General features: G+C 26.4%; 1 protein-coding gene across 5 annotated transcripts in view; it reads right to left on the bottom strand.

The window, feature by feature from the left end:
• Positions 1-3113: 3113 nt before the first annotated feature.
• Positions 3114-21000, bottom strand: part of LOC101236982 (probable voltage-dependent N-type calcium channel subunit alpha-1B) — a 115669-nt gene continuing 97782 nt past the window's right edge. For 2 of the 5 annotated variants that reach the window (XM_065799677.1, XM_065799681.1), the window contains 10 exons: positions 19142-19207; positions 18817-18920; positions 17467-17626; positions 10668-10795; positions 8819-8915; positions 8455-8560; positions 7009-7113; positions 6750-6853; positions 3365-3423; positions 3114-3246 (listed from right to left, as the gene is read on the bottom strand). In XM_065799677.1, the coding sequence (XP_065655749.1) occupies positions 3400-3423; positions 6750-6853; positions 7009-7113; positions 8455-8560; positions 8819-8915; positions 10668-10795; positions 17467-17626; positions 18817-18920; positions 19142-19207 (894 nt within the window). In that variant the 3' untranslated portion in view covers positions 3114-3246; positions 3365-3399. Of the gene's footprint in view, positions 3247-3364; positions 3424-6749; positions 6854-7008; positions 7114-8454; positions 8561-8818; positions 8916-10667; positions 10796-11674; positions 11877-17466; positions 17627-18816; positions 18921-19141; positions 19208-21000 lie in introns of those variants that run through there. The other 3 variants (XM_065799678.1, XM_065799679.1, XM_065799680.1) reach the window with 3 other exon arrangements.

Raw genomic sequence — 21000 nt, 5'->3', positions numbered from 1 at the left:
GTCTTGGAATATTGAAAAAAATTTTGTTGTGATTTTTGGAAATGTCAGAAACTCAAATGACTCAAAAATTACACAGAACATAATTACTATCTGATATCCATAATACTATTTGGAGGTGGACGAATCATAAGACATGTGTTTCAGTAAGTAAATAAAAATTGTATTTTCAAAATGCAAGACAAATTTTTCGATAAACTATAGATTAGGGGAGACCGGGGCTAGTTGGCTCGGTTTTTACTCTATGAGCTCTGTAGCCCTAACAGTACATTTTTTTAAAAATATTAACGTGTAGTCTTAAAGTGTATGGATTAGGGTATCTTATAAAATTTGCATTCATTTAAAAAAAAAAATTCTTGGGGCCTTTCCGGACCCTCAAAAAAAAAAAATACCCCACCACGGGGTAAGTTGGCGCAAACTATAAAAAATGATTATTAATGCACTATTAAGTGCAAAATTAATAGAAATTTTTTTAAAATTAATTTTTGCAACAATTTTATCCCAAAATTTAATATTACTTTTAGCTGGTACCAAATATTAGTCCGTATAAAAGCCAAACAGTAACCCACCTTTTATCTGTGGAAAAAAAAACTAAACAAAATTTTTTTTTAATTTTTTTGTAAGAATAAATATTTTCAATATTGTTAAAAATAAAAAAAATAAAAAAAAATAATTTTATAAAAATAAATATTTTTTTCCATAGTAAATGCTATGAGCCAACTTACCCCGTAAAAAATTTGTCAACTTATCCCGAAAGCTTTTTTTTTAATAAACAGTCTATAGATCCTGAAAAACGGCAGCTTTGAAAAAAAAGTCTGACCGAATATAGTAAACCAATTGTGACTGGAACTTTTACAATAATTTTTTTTTCATACGACTAAATATTTTCTTTGTAGAGTAAAAAGGAAGCGATGTTTTAACAGTTACGTTTTTGTCCAAAAAACGCATAAATCTCAATATCTCCCATGCGCATGCGCGAATCCTGACAATACTACAGTGAATGATGAAATGGTCAATGAGGAAGTTTCTGAGTAATTTTTGTCACTTTCTGATGAAAGACTCTAAAGATAAACGCAGTTCGTCAACTTACCCCTGCGGCCAACTAGCCCCGGTCTCCCCTATAGAAATAATTTTGATGCTTTCTCAGATCTTTTTTAATGTGACGTCATCAACACGCGATAAACTTAAAAAAATGCGCTCTTTACAATTTTTAATTATTTTTTTCTTATAACTTTTGGATTATTCACGCTCTGTTTACTTCAGTGTTAATACATAGGCAATATCTTAATCTCTATGTATACATATTGTAGAGTAACTTGATGAACCATTTAATTTTGTCCGAAGGGCATATTTAACTTTTAAGATTTTGATGAAAAACATCTTTGATTAGCAAGTTTTGAAGATTATCATTTTTTTTAACGTAACAATTTCGTAAATAATGTTATCATTTAGAAGCAAGAGATACAGGGTTCGAAATGAGCTCTGCCCAAGAAAAAAAGTTCTATTTAGTTAAATAGAATTTCTATAAACTTTAGAAACATATAGCCTATAGAAATTCTATAGAATGTCTGTTAATTTCTATAGAAATTCCAATAGAACTTTTTTTTCTATAGAAAAAAAAGTTTTATAGCAGTTTCTATCGAAACTAATAGACATTTTAAAGAATTTCTATAGAAATTCTATAGAATTTCTTTAGGCAATAAGTTCATAGAAATTCTATAGAACTTTTTTTCCTGGGTGGACGTTGACTTCTTTAAAGTAGATTATTTCTTCTTTATTTTGATGTTAAAAAATTCAGTATTGAGGTGAACATTGACTATTTTTGACTGTTCTAACCGAATCAAATTGTTCTGAACTTTTATTTTTTACAATTTAATATAATTAAAAAAAAAATAACAATTTTTAATAAAAACCTATTACCTGGGATTACTAAACTTTGTTTTCCACCGGTCACTAAGTTGATTTTTGTAGTCTCTGGTACCATTGGGCGATCCTTTCTCTGTGGAAATGACTGATGAGATTGTTTAGCTCCAATTTGTGAATTTAAAAGCAATTTTTTTCTAGCTTAGATTTTTTATTCAGCTGTGTTATAGCTTTAAACTTAACCAATAATTGAGAGATACCTAGTGGATTTTTTTAAAATTTGTTGTGTGAATGAAGCTTTTGAGCTTAACGATGAGCACAAAATTTGTTGTTTTTTGTTTGACTTTCACTGGATGCTTTTTAATAAGCTTTTGTTTTTAATGTTAATTTCTATAGAACTTTTTTTCTATAGAAAAAAAAAAGTTTTATAGCAGTTTCTATAGAAATTAATAGACATTCTATAGAAATTCTATATAACTTCTATAGGCCATATGTTTCAAAAGTTTATAGAAATTCTACAACTTTTTTTCCTGGGCACTCCATATACAAATTAAATCAAAATTTAGTAGCTGAAAAATTTTTTGGAAGCTTGATTCAATTTTTTAAGCAATTTTAAATAGGTATCACATACTCCACTTAAAATGTCTACTCATTATTAAAATTCGATCCATTTTTTACAAATTTGTGCACTCTTTTATTAATAAATTTGTTAATAAAAGAGTTTATATATAGAAAGCGAGGGATAGTTTATTACGTATCTCATTGATAAAAATAAAAAGATCCAATGTAATCAGGCTTTTAAAAATCGAAAATATAAATTCAACTAGTTGGTGATAAAAATAAAGATTTGAAAAAGTAAAACAAAATTCATTCTATTATAGGAACCTCTATTATCCGTTTATTAGACTGTAAAAAAATTTCCATCCCCTACTTGTATGAGGCAAAATTTGGGATAAAAATAATATCATTTATATGTTATATTATAACGAAGAATATAATAGACATAAAAGTTGTCACACGTAGCCAACGTAAATAAAAAAATTAACATAAAAAAACTACAAAGATACAAGTACTTCGTAAAATTTACATAAAAATATTATTACAATAAACTATGAATACATAATTATATAAATATGTATAATAATAATAATAGATTAAATATGTTACAAAAAAAAAAACATCAATTTAATAAATTGATTAAATAAAAAAAAGGAAATTAAATAAATTAATTTATTAAAAAATAAAATATAAGTTTTTGAAATCTAGATAAACATCTTGTTATGCATGTGTTGAACTACTTTTCACACAACAGCAGAATGTCATTATCGGTCAGATTATACTTCGTTAAAACGTAATTAATTTCTAGCTACCGAATTTTCATGTATCCTTTAAAAATTATTTGAAAATCAAGAAATTATAAAAATAAAAAAACTGTTAAAAGAAAGTTTGTTTTAAAAATATTATTTAAAAAAAAAAAAGAAACAATGTTTCATTAAGACCATACCTCTTAGAATCTGTTACAATTAACATTAACCGTGGTTAAGTATCGCTTATAGCTTCAGTCTATACAAATAAAAAAAAAGGTCGCAGATGAAAACTAATTGATGAAGTCTAAAATCTTTTGGTGTAAACACCTTTTCTAATATAAAAATGAATATTTACTGATTATAAATATTATGGCTATGAAAAAAATTAAAAAAAAAAGAAAAATTAATCAGATAAAAAAACTATCCTAGTCTGTTACTAATCTGATACTATCATAATCTGTCTTAAAAATAAGGATAATATCCAAAATATACCCAAGAACTCTAAACTCCATCCATGAAAACACCTTCAGGTTATATAACTTTTTATAGGAAAATATTTTAAGCATGGAAATAACTAATAGGGGAAAGGCGCCTTTGATGGCATAGCGCCTATGATGGCATACGGGTCATATTTCCATTAAAATTGGTTTTGGTAAAAAAATGATTAGACCTACATGACTATACTGACTTTACATTAGTTTTAGTCAAAAAACGTCCCTTGTGCACAAGTATTGTTTTTATAATCAACAAAAATCGATTTTGGGATGTGCTGTTGTAGTTTTATTCCCTTCATATATTTAAGATTGTGATTTTACTATTAACTGTGCAGAAATGAAATTTTCATGCATTTTATATTCAAGTTTTGTGCATTTAGTGGAATAGTTACTTTAATTTTATCTTTTGAACAAAGCAGACACAGCTTGTTTTAATGAAAATGATAACTTTTAACCATGATGGCATACTGACGAGTTGGGGGTGTTGAAATATTGACGAGTTGGGAAAACCTTTTTTTTATAAGAAAAACTTATTTTTAAGTAAAGTTAAAAGAAAGCAATGCTCCAAAATTTTTTTTTGGTCCAAAAAATACGTAAAACGCAATATATCATATGCGCATGCGCAAAATTTTACAATGCTGGTGTGTAGCATGAAATGGTAAATTAGGATGGTTTCGAGTAATTTCTGGCTTTTCTGAGGGAAGTCTCTAAGGTTAAATGAAATCATTAAGTTACCCTCGATCCTAACTAGCCCCATCCTCCCCTATGCCATCATAGGAGCAGTGGTTGCCTATGATGGCACACTTGTGCTTTTTTTTACAATAAGAATAACTTCTAAAAAAAATAAAACTGATGAAAACTCCCAGGGTAATTATTTTTCTAGATGTAACAAGGAATGCATCCATATCAAAACTTTTATTATTGGTCTTCAGGATACTGAACAATGAAGTTTCAAAGTTAAGTATGCCATCATAGGCGCCTTTCCCTTAATATTTTCTCCATAAAACGTTATTTTCATGGAGAAAAATCAAAGTATTAATGTTTAAGGAGACAACTATAAAAAAGTTTTTAGAACATGAAGGTACAATTATAGTAAAATAATAAAACTTTGCTTAATGACAAGTCACGCTAGAATATGTTTTGGTTGATGGAAAATGAGGTGATTCTAAGAAGATTTGTTATGAGATACAACTTTATGACTATTAAACGGAAAATAAGGTCCAATAACATTTTCAAAGCATTTTTGATCAAGTCTAGATGAGAGAGGTTCTTATTAAAAGAATCAGCTCAAAAATGACAACAGTATTCCATACAAGTAGGAATTTTGAGAGGTAGAAAATGGAATTAGGAGTAAGAAACTATTAAGCACAATAAAAACAATCTATTGCAAATGCTTACATTGCAATAGATTGTTTATATAATTTCCATTAAAAGTATTGAAAGATAATACGAGTGTTACCATTCATCAATAGAAGAATATCACAACAATTATTAGCAGTAAAAAACTCAGTTTTTGTTTTGGTTAAAAATAATCAGCCACTGCAAGCCCCAAGCTGTCGCAGAAGTGATATCACACTCAGGATCAACTGCTAATTCAAACAATCATAAATTATTGACTTTTTGTCAAGATTAAAGTATATATGTGTCATCAGCAATTAAAACAATTTTAAATTATCAAAAGAAATATTAATATGGATAAGGAATAACACAGGAATAAGGGTGGAAACTTGTGATACCCCTTATTATAAATAAAGGAGAGTGTCCAAAGTTAGGGAAACCTTACTACAAGTCTCAGAACCCTTATACTGATGCTTTGCCCTCATTAGAAAATTATTACCCTCTACAGAAAGAGTTACAGCCACTTCAAGCAAGCACAAGTAAAAACTTATGAGTAGAGCCTGATATTTTTATGTTTTGTATGTTTTTACATTAGATTAAAGTTTATCAACAAACTTGAAATTTTTTCAAAATTTATCTAGCATCAATAGTTTTCTATTACTATGCAAAGTTTTCTTCCTGAAATGGGGAGTAACTTAACTTGTTGTTTTTATAGTTTTTATCAATGTAGGTGAAATTTGTTTATATTTGGTTGGAACATTTCTCTAAAAATAAAATTAAAGAAAAATTATTGAGGACTCAATAGGTAATAATTTACAGAACAAGAGTTAATATAATTAATGTAACATAAAGTTCTTTTTGAAGATGTACAGATCTTGATAATAATAAATATCTTGACATGAAACAGAGTATAGATATAACAAATTATGTTATAAATAGTTCTTTCTTTTATAATATAAACCTATCCATCATTGAAATTAAAGTGAGGTTGAACAGAGAGAACATGACTAAACCTTTCCATCATTGAAATTTGAGATTAAAGTTATATTGGGAAATTTTCAGAAGTTGATAAATCTAACTTTTGATAGAAAATCAGAGAACTTTAATTAATTGAGAACATTCAGTATAATTTAATATATAAAAAAAGGGAAAGGTGCAGTGGTTGGGATACTTGATTGTTATGCAAACTTGGTGCCTAGCAAAATTTTATCATTGTTCTGTTGGTACCTTTAGGTCATGAAAAATGTAGGCGTTTACAGGGTAATGAAAAATGCAGCAGCAATAAAAAAATAAAACAATAACCTATTACCAACACAGTAAACTTTCTTTTGCAATTAAAATATTTTTTTTTCAAAAATTATATATAGGTACTCACGCTTATTAAAAATATTTGAAAAAAATATGATTCAAATTTTTAATAATAGGCTAAAAATAAAAATGAATACTTACTATTTTTCATCATTGTTTTAAAAAATTGCATGCTTTTACATGCCATGCATGCTTTTACATGCCATGCATGCTTTTACATGCCATGCATGCTTTATAAAAAATTACAAAATTTGCATAAGTGGCAACTCTGTTAGAATTATAAAATTGTTACAAAGAATTGCAAAAAAACTAATCCTTTAACGTAGGTCAAAAGAATTTTTTCAAGTGTTTTTTTTTTTTATTATTTTAAACATTTTTCAAAAAGGAAACTTACACTGTGTACTAATATTGAATGTAAAATCAGTTAAAAAGGAAAACCTACACAGTATATTGATTTTCTCCTTAGATTGTTATTTCTCATATTTTTGTAGTTTTCCCAAATAAGTTTAGCAGAATAAACCTTTCCAATAGTCATGTGTGTGGAATCTATAATAAAAAGAATTTTTTTTCACTTTTAAAACAACAGCTAAGAAAATGAAAAAACAAAACAAACAAAAATAAAGTATTTTAGTTATTTACAAGTTTATTAACAAAATTTTAACTTTAAGAAAAATAATGTACAAGAAATAATGAATTCTTACCTTTTGGAGTTCTGGGGATTATAAGATCTGTAGTTCGTTTTGAAATATTTGGAAACTCTCGTTTTAACATTTTACGGAATGCAAGCTCATTGCTTTTTAAATTTGCTACGCAATAAAAAATCTCAAACATTAAATATAAAAATAGATAACACATTTACAATATAATTAGTTAAAGCAGAGTAAGAGATATTAAATTGGAATGATATTGTAATGTATCCACTCTATAATATAGAAATACAAAAGCCCAATATAGTATTTGCTAATATTATGCAATTTTGTTTTTAGATTATAAACTTCAGTCAGTTTAATGATCAAAAAATAAGCATAATAAAGAACTTCGTTCATAATTTGGTTTTAATTACATAATTTGGAATTCAATGGTTTCTATTGTTGAACTTAGCACTTTAGTAAATTTAACAACTATCATATAAATTTGTTTTAAAAGTTTTTTCATTTGTTTCTAAGTAAAACTGTTTTAAACGAAGTTATATTACTAAAAAATATTAGATAACTTAGAATAGATCATAATAATTTTGGTGATAATGAAATACATTATAAAAAAAAATCTAACTACCTAATATGCAATATATAGCAAAAAATCATTTTTGTGCCGTATAGTGTATGCTTTTATTAATAGAACACATTTTTATTCAAAAACAACATAAATGAATAAAGAAGTCACAGTATAAATCAGGGGTTTTAATTAGGTAAATTTCCTGGACACCATGCAAGAATATCGATTACGTTTTCTTGAAGCCATGTCTTGACTTTTTTTGCCTGATGAAAAGCTGCCTGTCATGCATAAAAATATCAAACTTTTCAATTTAAAACCAATCAAACATTTTGTTCTTTAAAGTTTCCAATTATTTCCTATCCAAAATTTCAACAGCCTCAAATTGTTGTAAAAGGATAAACCAGAACCACCATTGGAAGTGAATGCTCCCCTAAAGTTGCATTTTTTTATCAGTTGCATAAATTAAATCAATATGTTCAATTTAAACTACTATGCATATATAGTGTCATTTTATCTATATTTTCGTTTAAAGCTATAATATGTTCATTCGTAGTTAGAAATTAGATTTTAAAATTAATTTAGAATTTAATCAAATTTAAAATTGACCTTCTGTTTTGTATTGCTAAGCATTAAAAGTACAAAACAAAAGAGATTCTGTAACGAATGTTGTAGCATGATGGATCTATATCTCAAAAGAGTACTTGAATAGTTTGAACCTATTAACCTATAAGATTTTTATATTCTAAACTTATTTAATCTATAATTACTAAATTGATGTTTAACATTAATTAAACAAACATAAACTACAACACTTTAATTCGTTTGTACAATGTCTTTGTGTTGAGTCCACTGTACCATGTCTTTTATTTTACACTTGAAAAAAAATGAAAACAAGAATTTTAATAGAAAGAGAAATTTAAAAAAAATCTAACCATTTTCAGTATACACTTGTAGACCTGTGCGCACTAATGCAAAAAACAGTCCAGTGAAGTCTACTGAGCCATCTTTATATAAAGTCATATTCATCTTCACTAGCCGCTGAAATGCACAATTTAAATACAAAATGAGTTAAACATTTTTTTTGCGAATTTAAACTTGCTTTTAAAATAAATATATTTACATAAGATTCATATTTAAATATTATGTATTACCATTAAATAAATTATTTATTAATAGTTAAATATATAACGTACTAATTTGTTTGTTAACTTAACAATCTATAACACTAAAACTCGTTAAGAAATATAGAACAAAAATACAACTTTATATGAATAAAAATTATATTTTACAATAAACCTTGTACGCCAAAATTTTTGGACATTTCCTTCCTAAACCTACTGGTGGAGCCATTTGTCGTAGCAATTCACACACTTCTGTATGCTTTATTCGTCCACTATGAGGATAATAAAAAATATTTATTATAAGTTCCATAAAATTCCCTCTCACCAGACATTTAAAAAATAAACCATATTTTAAATAAGTTATCAAAGAAAATTTCACTGATCTTTAAAAAAGTGACAAAAAAAGTTCAAATTAAATTATAAAAAAAATTTATAATTCAATTTAAATTTCTTAACATTAAAATTAAAATATTTTTAACTTAAACTGTTTATACTTATTTTAATTCTTTATAAATGTTTTAATTAGAAAAAGTTCCAACAAAGATGAAATCAAGCATTAAGTTTGGTGTTACTACAAAGTAGAAAAAAGAGTAAAAAAGCAAGAAAACAATTGACAAAAGACTTCAAATATCAAAATCTAAACTGTATAAATCAGAAAAAAATAAAGATGAGTAAAATGTCCAAAGCACTGCTGTTCAAAAACTAGATGAACAAACGTTTTTATAGCATGAAGAAACAGATGCAAACTTGCAAACAACCAGATGCGATTTGTAACTTTTCTAGAAAAATTTCCTAAGAATAAGAGCATTGTGACCATAATATAGACAACCTTAGCAGATGCTATTTTTGCAATACATTACATATATAAGGCTTTTTTTTTAAATGTTTTTACATTGTTTGGAAAAAGTATACAAATTAGTAATCAGGTATCAATTTGTAATCAATTTGTAAGCATATGCGGCGGTTGAGAGTAGTTACTGTATCTGGTAAGATTTGCCAAGAAAGTTCAAAGTAATTTGGTACATGTAGAGCGTGAAAATTATTTTCTTAAAACTTTTATTTCTAAAAAAAAGGTAGAGACAGATATAAAAATACTTGGACCAACCTACGTTTGCAAAATTAATTATATTTGTTTTACTATTCAAACTTAGATATTAGTAGAATTTGTAAAAACAACTAAGCAAGTAATTGTAACTAATTTATTAAAATGAAAAAAAACCCCAAAACAACTAAGTAATTGTAAGTAACTTTTTATAAAGAAAAAAAGCTAATAGCAAATTGATTACATAACAATTGAATTTTTTTTACTTATTTTTACATAACTCTCATACATAACAATTAGCTTATAAAGAAAAGATCTTGTAAAAAAAAGGTCAATTTTATTTTATTTTACAATTAGCTTATTAGGCACTTTTTACTCTCTAGTATCTTTTTTTTTCTGAAATTCTGAAATTAATGAAGTTAGTTAAACATAGTTGTTAAAGATATTATTGAAAACCAATTTTGAATTAAACAGCAAGTTACAAGTAAAATGTTGGGTTCTTTAGAGATCAACAAAAAACACCTATATTTTTAGTATAATTAATAAAAAAAAATTAAATTTGAAATAGAACAAGATATGAAAAACTCAAAATTCAACATTGAATAATAAATAAAGAAAATAAAACATAAATTAAAATTATGAAATTTTCAATAAATTTTCAACAATGGAATAACTTGAATTAAAAAAAAAAATAAAGTGATGTCTACATAATTTTATAGTGGGTGATTTGCTTAGAATAAGGTTTTTTTTAAATAAACTTTTGCAATTTTATAGAAAAAAGTTTTCATGACAACAGCAAAAAGTTTTTATTACTTAGTTTAATTCAGCAAAAAAAAAAAAAAGATGGCACAAATTTTTAAAAGTTTTTTTAAAAATTTTAAACTTTTTAAAAAGCACATAGTATTTAAACTAAATATGTAAAGTCAACATTTAAACAACTGTTTAAACATTGAAAGTTTAGAATACATAAATAAAATATTACGTGGCTCTAGGATCAAAATCAGACCATACGGTAACTACCTCATCTAAATGATGAGGCCCAAGAATACTTGAATCTTCAGTTAGAAATGAAAAATTATCCATGATAACAGCAATAAATAAGTTTAACATCTATAAAAAAACAACTCTTATACTTTAATGACAAACAGGTAAAGAAAAATAAAATAAAATTTTTCATTATAAAAGTAATCTGGTAAAAAAATAAAAATAAAAATTTATTTAAATAATTTTCAAATATAATTGTTAAACAAATTTTGTTAACACATTTATTAATTTTATGTTTGTAAAACAAAAATTAACAGAAAGAAAGTTCACAAATAAGTAACCTTTACATACAAGTCTTAAAATAAAAAAATTCTGATAAAGATATAAATATTCTATTATGGAGATTATTGTTGATAAAAAAAAAAGTAAGCAAACAATTATAACTTGTTTCACAATTCCTTTCAAATGTTAGAATAATGTCAAAATTTTTCAGATTTTTAACAGGAAAATTATCTAGTTAAAAAAGTTTAACAATTTCAACTACTTATTTTGATTTTTTTCAATTTTTGCAAACAAAAATTAATAAAAAAACTTATGATGACTAATATATATATATATATATATATATATATATATATATATATATATATATATATATATATATATATATAATATATATATATATATATATATATATATACACAGTCGTGTGACAATTTATTATGGCCATCTATGAATTTTGATTATTTTGAAGTTTAATCTCATTTTTTTCATATGAAGAGTAAAAATTTACTATTGAATCTTTTGTTGATCTTTTATTTAAAATAAAGTTTTAACTCATAAAATCAGTGTTTTTTTTTTGCTACTGGCAATACTGTCACTTTTGTATGATGCCATCTTAATTATAATCTTTTTGCTGTACACTTGTTAAGTTTTATTACCAGAGTTTTGAATTCGTTTATGAGGTTATTGTCAAAATATTAATTTAAATCAGTAAAAATACTGTTTCTTGAATATTTCTTTTTATTTTAAAGTAAAAATAATTTGATTTGATTTGATATTTTCAAAGTTATGAGTACCAAAGCAAATTCTTAACTGCAGTACTGAAAAGAGCGCTTGCTTCATAAGCAAGAGGTTCCAAGTTCGATTGCCACCACGTCCCTGGTAGTACCGCGCTCAATTTGTTTCTCGGCTTTGAGGATGTAAACTAACAATAAAATAAAAAATAAAAAATAAAAAAATCTGGCTTTTACAGCATCAATTATAAAGTAAAAACCTGTGACCTTTTAACTACAGTATGCTTGGCGTAGGTATCCTAAGGATGCGTTTTGTTATCTTATTTTTTAGAATCTTAGATCAACTAAGGTTATATTTAAAAAGTAGAATGTTTAAAGTTTGTTATATGCTTTCTTTTTAATGCATTTACTAATGTTTTTAATTATTTCATTAACTACTATTAAAAAATTCGTTCTTGTTGTGGATGGACATTGAAGACATAATGATTTTTTTTTTCTAATATGCTCATTTAATTTCTACATCTATTTTCTACGTATCTCCCAGATTTTTAAAAAAATATTTGTACTCTCATACTCTACTTTTGCACTCTCTTGAGGTACCCAAAAATGTTTGTTATGATGGCTCGGGGTGCATGTTTCACAGTTATGTGCATTTAGTATTACATCTTCTCCATAAAATAAATGAACACACTGGTTACCAATTTAGTTACATTCTACTTTGTACAACTGTAGAGCCAATGATGCATGAGCTAGGGTTAATTTCCGACTTACAGACTGCAACCAATATAGCATTTTCCACAAAAAAAACTGACACTTGGATTTGATGCAACAACCCAGGAGGATGTAAAATTTCATGTAAAATTCATGTAAATTTTGTACACAAATTTTGTCAACCAAATCAGTATGCATGTTTGTAGCTATTGATCAAATTCCTGGAGGTACAGCTTACAATTATCAGAGTAATATTACAAAGCTGATAATCTTGCCAAGTTATAGTAGAGCCAATACACTGATGTACTAAGCACTATTATTAGCAACATAACTAATAGAATGAGTTACAGAGTAGCAACAAACCATGTGACAGTCACAAAGTTAAACTTTTTTGACAGAAATCATTAAATAAACAAAACTGTCACCTTCACCCTTTGTACACGATGACTAGCGCATGCAAGTATATAAGTATATAAAACGTTAGTGACCTCCAAAGGAAAACTTTTTGAAAAAGACTGCATTGCAGCAACATTGTTTTACAGCTGAACAAACTTTGCTACAAAGTATAATCTTAATCCTACTCGTTTACCTAAATAAAGTTGTGTTAATTATGAGTTTTAAACATAAATTATGAGTTTTAAACATAAAACAAGTTTTTTAATTAGCATATAAATGCTTTTTATCTAACATGCTCCTTGCGGCCTTTAAAACAACAAGCCTTATGTTATTTAAAGGACTGCTATCACACTAGAGAGGGAACAGACTACACATTCTTTTTCACACATGCAGTAATTTAATTCATCACTATGCTATATTAAAGATATTTCTGTTTTTTGACTTAGCATTATGCAGAAGTCTGAGAAAGTTTATTCCGAGATTTTACCTCTGAAACAGGTGAATCTTATATATGATTGTTTACATTCTTGTACATGATCAGTTCTCATATTGATAAGGAGACTTGTAATATTAAAGTTTATGGATAAAGTTTTTAAAACTAATAGTTATGAAAACAGGAACAGATGGACTATTAGAAACTAATATTATGGCTTATTGTTTACTAACTTTTTTGTTTCAAGAATCTGTGACTAGCTTTATTCAAAAAGCTACTGTTTGGTCCTTGGATGAAAAAGTTTTATATTGCGCCAGGTCAGGGACTTGACTACATATCTGGCATTCAGGTGTTCAAAATGCTCTTATTGAGAGCAGCAAGAATCATATATATATATATATATATATATATATATATATATATATATATATATATATATATATATATATCTAATTAAACAAAAAACTAATTTTTTGAAAATATTATTACAGATCCTGTTTTTAATTCAATAATCAGCTTTTGCCCAGTAACTGATGAAATGAGTAAAACATTAGCTGACTGTCTAAATACCGTGTTAGTGTCATTGACAGACAGTACAAGTGGCTGTTTAACATAAGTTCTAATGATCAACTAAAGGACATTGACTCAGAGGAACTGATGGGTATGTTCAAAGAAAAAAAGCTTCAAATCTCACGATTTGTTTTTTTTCTTCAAAACTCTGTGCTTGCTAAAGTAAAAAAAATGGCTCTGCTCTGCAAAAAGCCTACTAATATACAAGATAAATTAATATTATAGGCCATTACTAATGCCAGAAAAACCCAGTTTGCAAATACACAGAAACGATGATAGAGCTAATTAAGCGTATGGCAGACAAAATTCAGAAAAAGGATGGCAAAGAAAAAAGCCTTATCTGATAAAAGAAATATTGCCCCACCTAGAAAATAACAAAGTTTTGGATATCAAAGAAATTCTTTTTGAAACAGCTATTAGAAGTTGTACTTGCTACATGTGGTTTAATAATGCCACTAACTCCCATGGTATATGTCTTTAATGCTAATTGTCTGCCTATGGCAGACAATTAGCATTAAAAGAATATATTATTTTAAACAATATAGAGTATATATTATTTTAAACAATAATATGGGTTATTTAGTTGTATTAATAGATTTTATTTACAGATAGTAGGTAAGCGTCTTGATTAGCAATGTTTTTACAATTCTTAATGTATATATTATGCCTCCCTCCCCCATTTATAATTCTTTTATTCATAGTTTGTATATACCAGATCTTATTTTAGGTATTCGGTTAGTTACTGACATTCTACAACCAGGGTTGACTTGGTTGCAACGCGCTATGGAAAACAAAATTTACTATTTTTCTTGAGCCAATTAACTAGCTCCTGACATACTGTTTCTATTTAGAATAGTAGACTTTTGCAAGCATGGATTCCAAGATGTTAGTATTAACTAATTTTAATCAACCAGTAAACACTGAAATCAGTATACACCACATATAAAAATTTCAAAAACAAACATTGAAGGGTTCACTTGGTTCTATTGATGTTTCTGTTTTAATGGGACAATGTGTTATAGATCAGAAGTTATTTTGATTTATTTTCAGTTTAAGACATAAACTTCCTCTTTTATTGTTTTTAATGTTTATTCAGTAACTTTAAAAATATGATATATTTTATCTATCATTGCAAAGTTTTAACTCACAGCATGAAAGCTAAAAAATAGACTAATACTTCTATGGATGTTGATCTTTAACTAGTCAAGATTAAATTGATAAAACTATACTTATAGATTAGATTATGCAGTAATAACAGTTAGATATTTATTTTCCAACACATTGGAAAAGTGCTTCCTTATTAAAAAATAATTGTGTTATGGCGGTATGTATTTATTCAGGATTTATTTTGCTTTTAGATATCATTGTATAGTGTTTATTCTGCGGGCTAAACTGCGGATCAACCTTTTCTATCTTTAAGTTTGCTTCAAAACTAGGATACTTTCATTGGCACTATAACTAAGCAAATGTAAAAACTTCACTTAGCAAACAGGAAAACAATTCATTTAATTTAATTATCTTAAATAAACTATTATTTATCAAGGTAGGAGTCTTTAATTTAAATTGAGTTGCTATATGTAAATGATACACTAAAACGCTTTCTCCTAATAGATATGTTTATATATCTTTCTGAATACTAACTAATAAGTGTCTCTGCTAATTGTATGTCAAAGTAATAAGAAACTTTTTATCAAAATATTTTCATCATGACTCAAAGTCAAAAAAAATTTCTTGTGTAATAACACCAGCATATTGGGTGAAACAAATTCCCTCCCTCTCCCCCACCAAAAAAATAAAAAATGTTTATTTTTTATTTTTTTGGTGGGGGAGTTATTGTTTTTCACTTTACAATTTTTTTAACTTTATAAAGGCTTACAGGAGCACAGTTATCTCAATTAAGTCAGGTATGCTTTATTTGGTGTGAGAAAAGTTCAGAGCATAACCACCTATGTGTTGTATACTGGTGCACTAAACAGATATGCATCTCAAAAATTCATCAATAATTAATTGCTTAGAACAAACAGATCCTGTTTGTTCTAAGCAAAAGATGAGATCTCTCCTCTGTAAAACAAAGCTGTTTACTGCTAATGATTCTCATAAGATTATTGATGTTTTAATTTTGATGAGTGGTAACACTCTCAATAAATTCTCTACTTTACATCTTTTCAGACTATTATTCACTACAAATCTCCAATGGAAACTGTCCAATCAATTGGTAACATTATTATTTGCTAAAGATGTTGCTCTTGATCATTTTTGTCATTTTCTTACTTGTAACTCCGCTCTCTACCTCTGTAAATCTCTTTTCTGCATTTGTACGAAGTATAGATACTATAAAAGTAAAGATACTATATTTGAGCTACTTTTTCTAATGATGTTTTTTCTCCTTTAGACAAGATCAAAAATGCATTGTAAATGCAGTTGAACCTGGTCTAGTAGCCAAACCTTAGTCTATGTCACATTATTGTAGAGTTGCATCTCTCTTTCTTACAAATACCTACTTTAGTTGTTCCTCAAGCAAGCTATAATCTTTTGTTCTACCAAACTTATAAAAATCTAAAAAAATATACACCTATCAGTCTCCTGTAAAATGATGTGCCATCCAATAAAGACAAATCATTTTAACTGTTCCTTTATGTTCAAATAATTTTTATTTATTTGGGACTTTTCCTCAACTTGTTCTTAACTTTTTTTTTTCTTTATGCTTTCCTGAATCATATAATATACAGTTTCTTAAGTCTTCTTTTCCTTTTCCTTGTTCTTAATCTTTTTTTTTACTTTCTGGTTGTTCCAACTCTCTTTTCTACTTTCTAGTTGTTCCAATTCTCTTCTTCACTTTTTAGTAGTTCCCAACTCTTTTCTTTAGTTTCTAGTAGCTCACAACTCTTTTCTTTTCCCAACATAAAAACTGGTTGGTTGTACAACTTTGTATGTCAGGTGCTGTTGAATAAGAACAAAAGCTTAGTTTTTAAATCTTGAATTTATGATTTAAATTCAGGTTAATCAATAACTACAAGCGAAAAACTAAAGTCAAATTTTAAACAATTCAGCTCAAACAAAACAATTCAGCTCAAACAGAACTTTTGAAGAAGCCATAGTAGTAGACTTCTTAGAATTTAGAAATGCAGCAACATTATTTAAATTTTTATCAGTTTATCAGTGTGTTTCCACTGAAGATGTATGCAAAATCTTACTCTAGTGAGAAGCTTTTTATCTAACTAATTCAGATGTAGTTACCTTCCTATTTTTTTTATTTTTTTACTGCAAAAAAAACAAAACATATATATATTTAACAGAGTTTTGAGGTTTTTATTCAGAGTTTTTCTACTTCTAGATTCTCACCTGTGCCATATTTTAGGTCTTGTTATATACAACTCTTTATAGACCAAGAATTTTTCATAAATCAATATGGATACTAATACAAAAAAAACAACTTATTACCAACCAGTCATGTTTTTAAGACTAAAGTATTGTGATAAATTAGTTCACAAGACTGCTTAAAGCTTAAAACTTCTGATATGATTACATCACCATTTACTCTAAACACCCTATTTGGTAAAATAGTTTTGGCATTTGGTAAAATAGTTTTATTACAATACTAAAAATAATGCAATAAAAAGCTATACAAACATACATAATATTAATAAACTTAAAAAACTTAAAAAACTTACCAAAAAGGTGCAAAAAAATATAAACGAAATAAAATAAATGTAAGCAAGAGGGGTCCCACACTGTTCAGAAGAACCATCATAAGACTTCATGTTTAAATCACACATTGCTCCAGTTGTACAAGCTTTCATAATGTTCGGCCAGTTTTCTCCTGTAGCAATTCTAATAAAAAATCATCTACCAAAAGTTAAAATTTCAAACATTCATATATGTGTGTCTAAATAACTCTTTTTTTATTTAACATTAAACGTCGTCAGTGCTATACAGTACATTCCATTAGTGCAATTTTTAAAGCTGTCTATTTAGCAAGATAATTGTTAAATTATATTTAATACAAATTTTAAAATTTGATTTAACAAAGAACTAACATAAAGTAAATACAAAAGATACCATTGGCTGAGACTATAAAAAATGAGATAAAGATGCAAAAAATAAAATTGTCACTTAAAAAACAATTTTTCAATGACACTTTTTGAAGTGTCAAATAAAAGATTACAAATGGTCATCAAACAGTTGAGCAAACCTAAAGATGTATTTCCTTTCATGGCACTGAATGTTTAAACATATATCATACTAACTTACTTAAACTAATACAAATTAAGTTGACTAAAGTCAACTTAATTTGACTTAAGTCAACTTAAATTGACTTAAACCATACCATGTCTTACCATGGTGCGTACTATCCCCAAATTATGTGCTAAAACCATTTAGTCAAAGAACAGACAAAAAGCGAAACCTGTGCATGTTATATAAACTAATAAACTCAAAGAGAAGTTGCAGAAACTTAGTTAACTTCACAAAAAATACATCACATAAATTAGTTGAACATTTTTCTGAACACATCTAAACATGTTATAAAGCTAATAGGCATCATTTTAGTTGTTGACATTTGGAAGGGCAACTGTATTATATCAATTTAATAGTATAACTTAAACTTACTAAAAACAAAAAAGGTTGTTTAAAATTAGCTCATTCTACAAAAGTAGTTAGGAACAAATTTTTAAAAAGTTTTTTGACATATAAAAACATATATGTCAATTGACATACAAGTGCTATTTCAAAAAAACAAAAAAAAATTAAACTTTTCATAAAGTGACTGGTAGTAAAAAATACCTAACCAATTAAAATACCATATGAACATGGAATCAAGTAATTGTACTCACTTTGCCCCGTGTCTCCTCTTCCCCACCCCAACCCTAAACATCCAAACCACTCAGTAAATGTATGTTCATTTGCCCCACATTTTCATGTTAACACAATATCATCAATAACATTTTGTTTACACTTTATCAAGTACTCTTACTCATAAATAATTAAAAAAGTTTTAATTTTAATTATTAAGTTTAATTTACCTAAACAAAACTTGTGTTGAGCTAAAGTAAGATCTAAAATTGTTGTCTTCATTAATTTGACCCCATGGATCGTCCTTTGGATCAATTGAAATTTGAGAAAAAACCTAAAAAAAAAAACCCTTTTAAAAAAATGGTTAATTACAAAGGGATATTTAAAAATGATCAAAGTGGATACTTACAAAGAGCTATTTAAAAATGATTAATTTAACAAATCTTTTTTATTTAGAATCTATCAACTTTGCAAAACTTTAGAAAATTTAAAAGTTCTCGTTTAAATAAAAAATGTTGAATAAAAATTTAATAAGTTACTACATAACAAATTAACCTGCATTCCAATAATAGCATACACAAAAAATAATAGAAAAATAAGCATGCCAACATAAGGTAATGCCTAAATGTAATTGTTTTGAATAATTAGTGTGGTAATAAACAGATCAAAACCCTAGTTAATTTTATATCATTTTTATGTTATGCTCTAGAGCATGTGTGATATATTTAAATACATACATACATCTATATATTAACATATAAATGAGTGGTTTAATATTGTTTTTGTTAAAATATAAAATTTTTGATCGTAAAAAAGTGCTCAATATTTTAGAAATATAAGTTAAATTTTAAAATAGAGCATTATATAATTAAAATGAAGAAAAATAACAATTTATAGGACTTGAAGTTTCATGTTTTGTAGACAATTATCATCCATAAAATACAAATTCAAAAATTTAAAAAAAAAAAAAAAAAAAAGTTCAAAAAAATTACAAATACAGTGGAATGAGTTCTGACATTTCTATAGCGACGTTAGATCTAATGAAAGAAAAAACAAGAAAAATAATGGTTGTCTAACCACAAGTGTTGATGAGGACAACAAAAATTTATTTTTGTATCTGCACATAGAGACCTTCTCTGTTTACTTGATCTTTAAGCTAAGCTTAAAGATCAAGTAAACAGAGAAGTCAACTTTTATAAATGGTAGTGATCATGTTTGTAAGATGGTTATGCTCCTCCTTAGTTTACTTAGTACATACTTGACATTTTTTCAGCAAAAGTTAAGATTTCATGAGATGAACGTAAGGAATTGATATCCTTATTCATTTTTTCTTGAAAAGTATTGCTAATGTTGAAAAATTTTATAATTTCAACTAGATGTATTAAATCTTTTTTAAAACTGGACATTTCTTTAATTAACAGAGGGCATTTTGGAGTATTGATACCATAATTAATGTAGTCAGATAAATATAGTCACCATAGGTACCATAGTTAATGTAGTCTGATAAATCTGTATTTTGACATTGAATATAGTGTTTTCCATTCCTTTTTTGAAATATAGATTTTAGTTTTTTTGGTTGGTTCTAATATGAATTCTTTTTCCAATGATAGAGGAAAGTTTTTTTATTGAGTAATTGTTTACTTTCTGCATTTAATAATTTTGTATTTTTAACCATTTTAAAATCATTCAACACCAATATATATAAATACGACACAGTTTTATTATAAGAGTTCAAAAAAAAGTAATTTTGTACCATCTATTAAATGGAAAGTTGTTATCTTTGCATACAACCTGGTTTCAAAAATTTGTCATTTGTTTAAATGAAAAATTTAATCTTATTTCATAATTTCATTAACTTACTTGACAAATAGGGCAAAATAGTCTCTATGTGCAGAAGCAAAAATAATTTCCTGTTGTCTTTCTAAAACACTGGTGATTAGACAACCATTATTTATTTTAGTTATTCTTTTGATAGACCTATTGTTACTATATTTGTTTGATAGATCTATTGTTGCTAGAGATCTCAGAACTCATTCCATTGTATTTGTAATTTTTTTTTGATTTTCGAATTTGTAATTTATGGCTGATTACCTACAATACATGAAACTTTAAGTCCCATAAATTGTTGTTTTTCTTCATTTTAATTGTGTGAGTGTGTGTGTGTGTGTGTGTGTGTGTGTGTGTGTGTGTGTGTGTGTGTGTGTGTGTGTGTGTATATATATATATATATATATATATATATGTATATATATATATATATATATGTATATATATATATATATATATATATATATATATATGTATATATATATATATATATATATAAATATATATATATATATATATATATATATATATATATATATATATATATATATATATATATATATATATATATATATATATATATATAT

This window comes from Hydra vulgaris, chromosome 06 (assembly GCF_038396675.1).
Source record: "Hydra vulgaris chromosome 06, alternate assembly HydraT2T_AEP".
NCBI lineage: Eukaryota > Metazoa > Cnidaria > Hydrozoa > Anthoathecata > Hydridae > Hydra > Hydra vulgaris.
The sequence above is the reverse complement of the archived record's forward strand: the minus strand, read 5'-3'. Positions and strand labels throughout refer to the sequence as shown.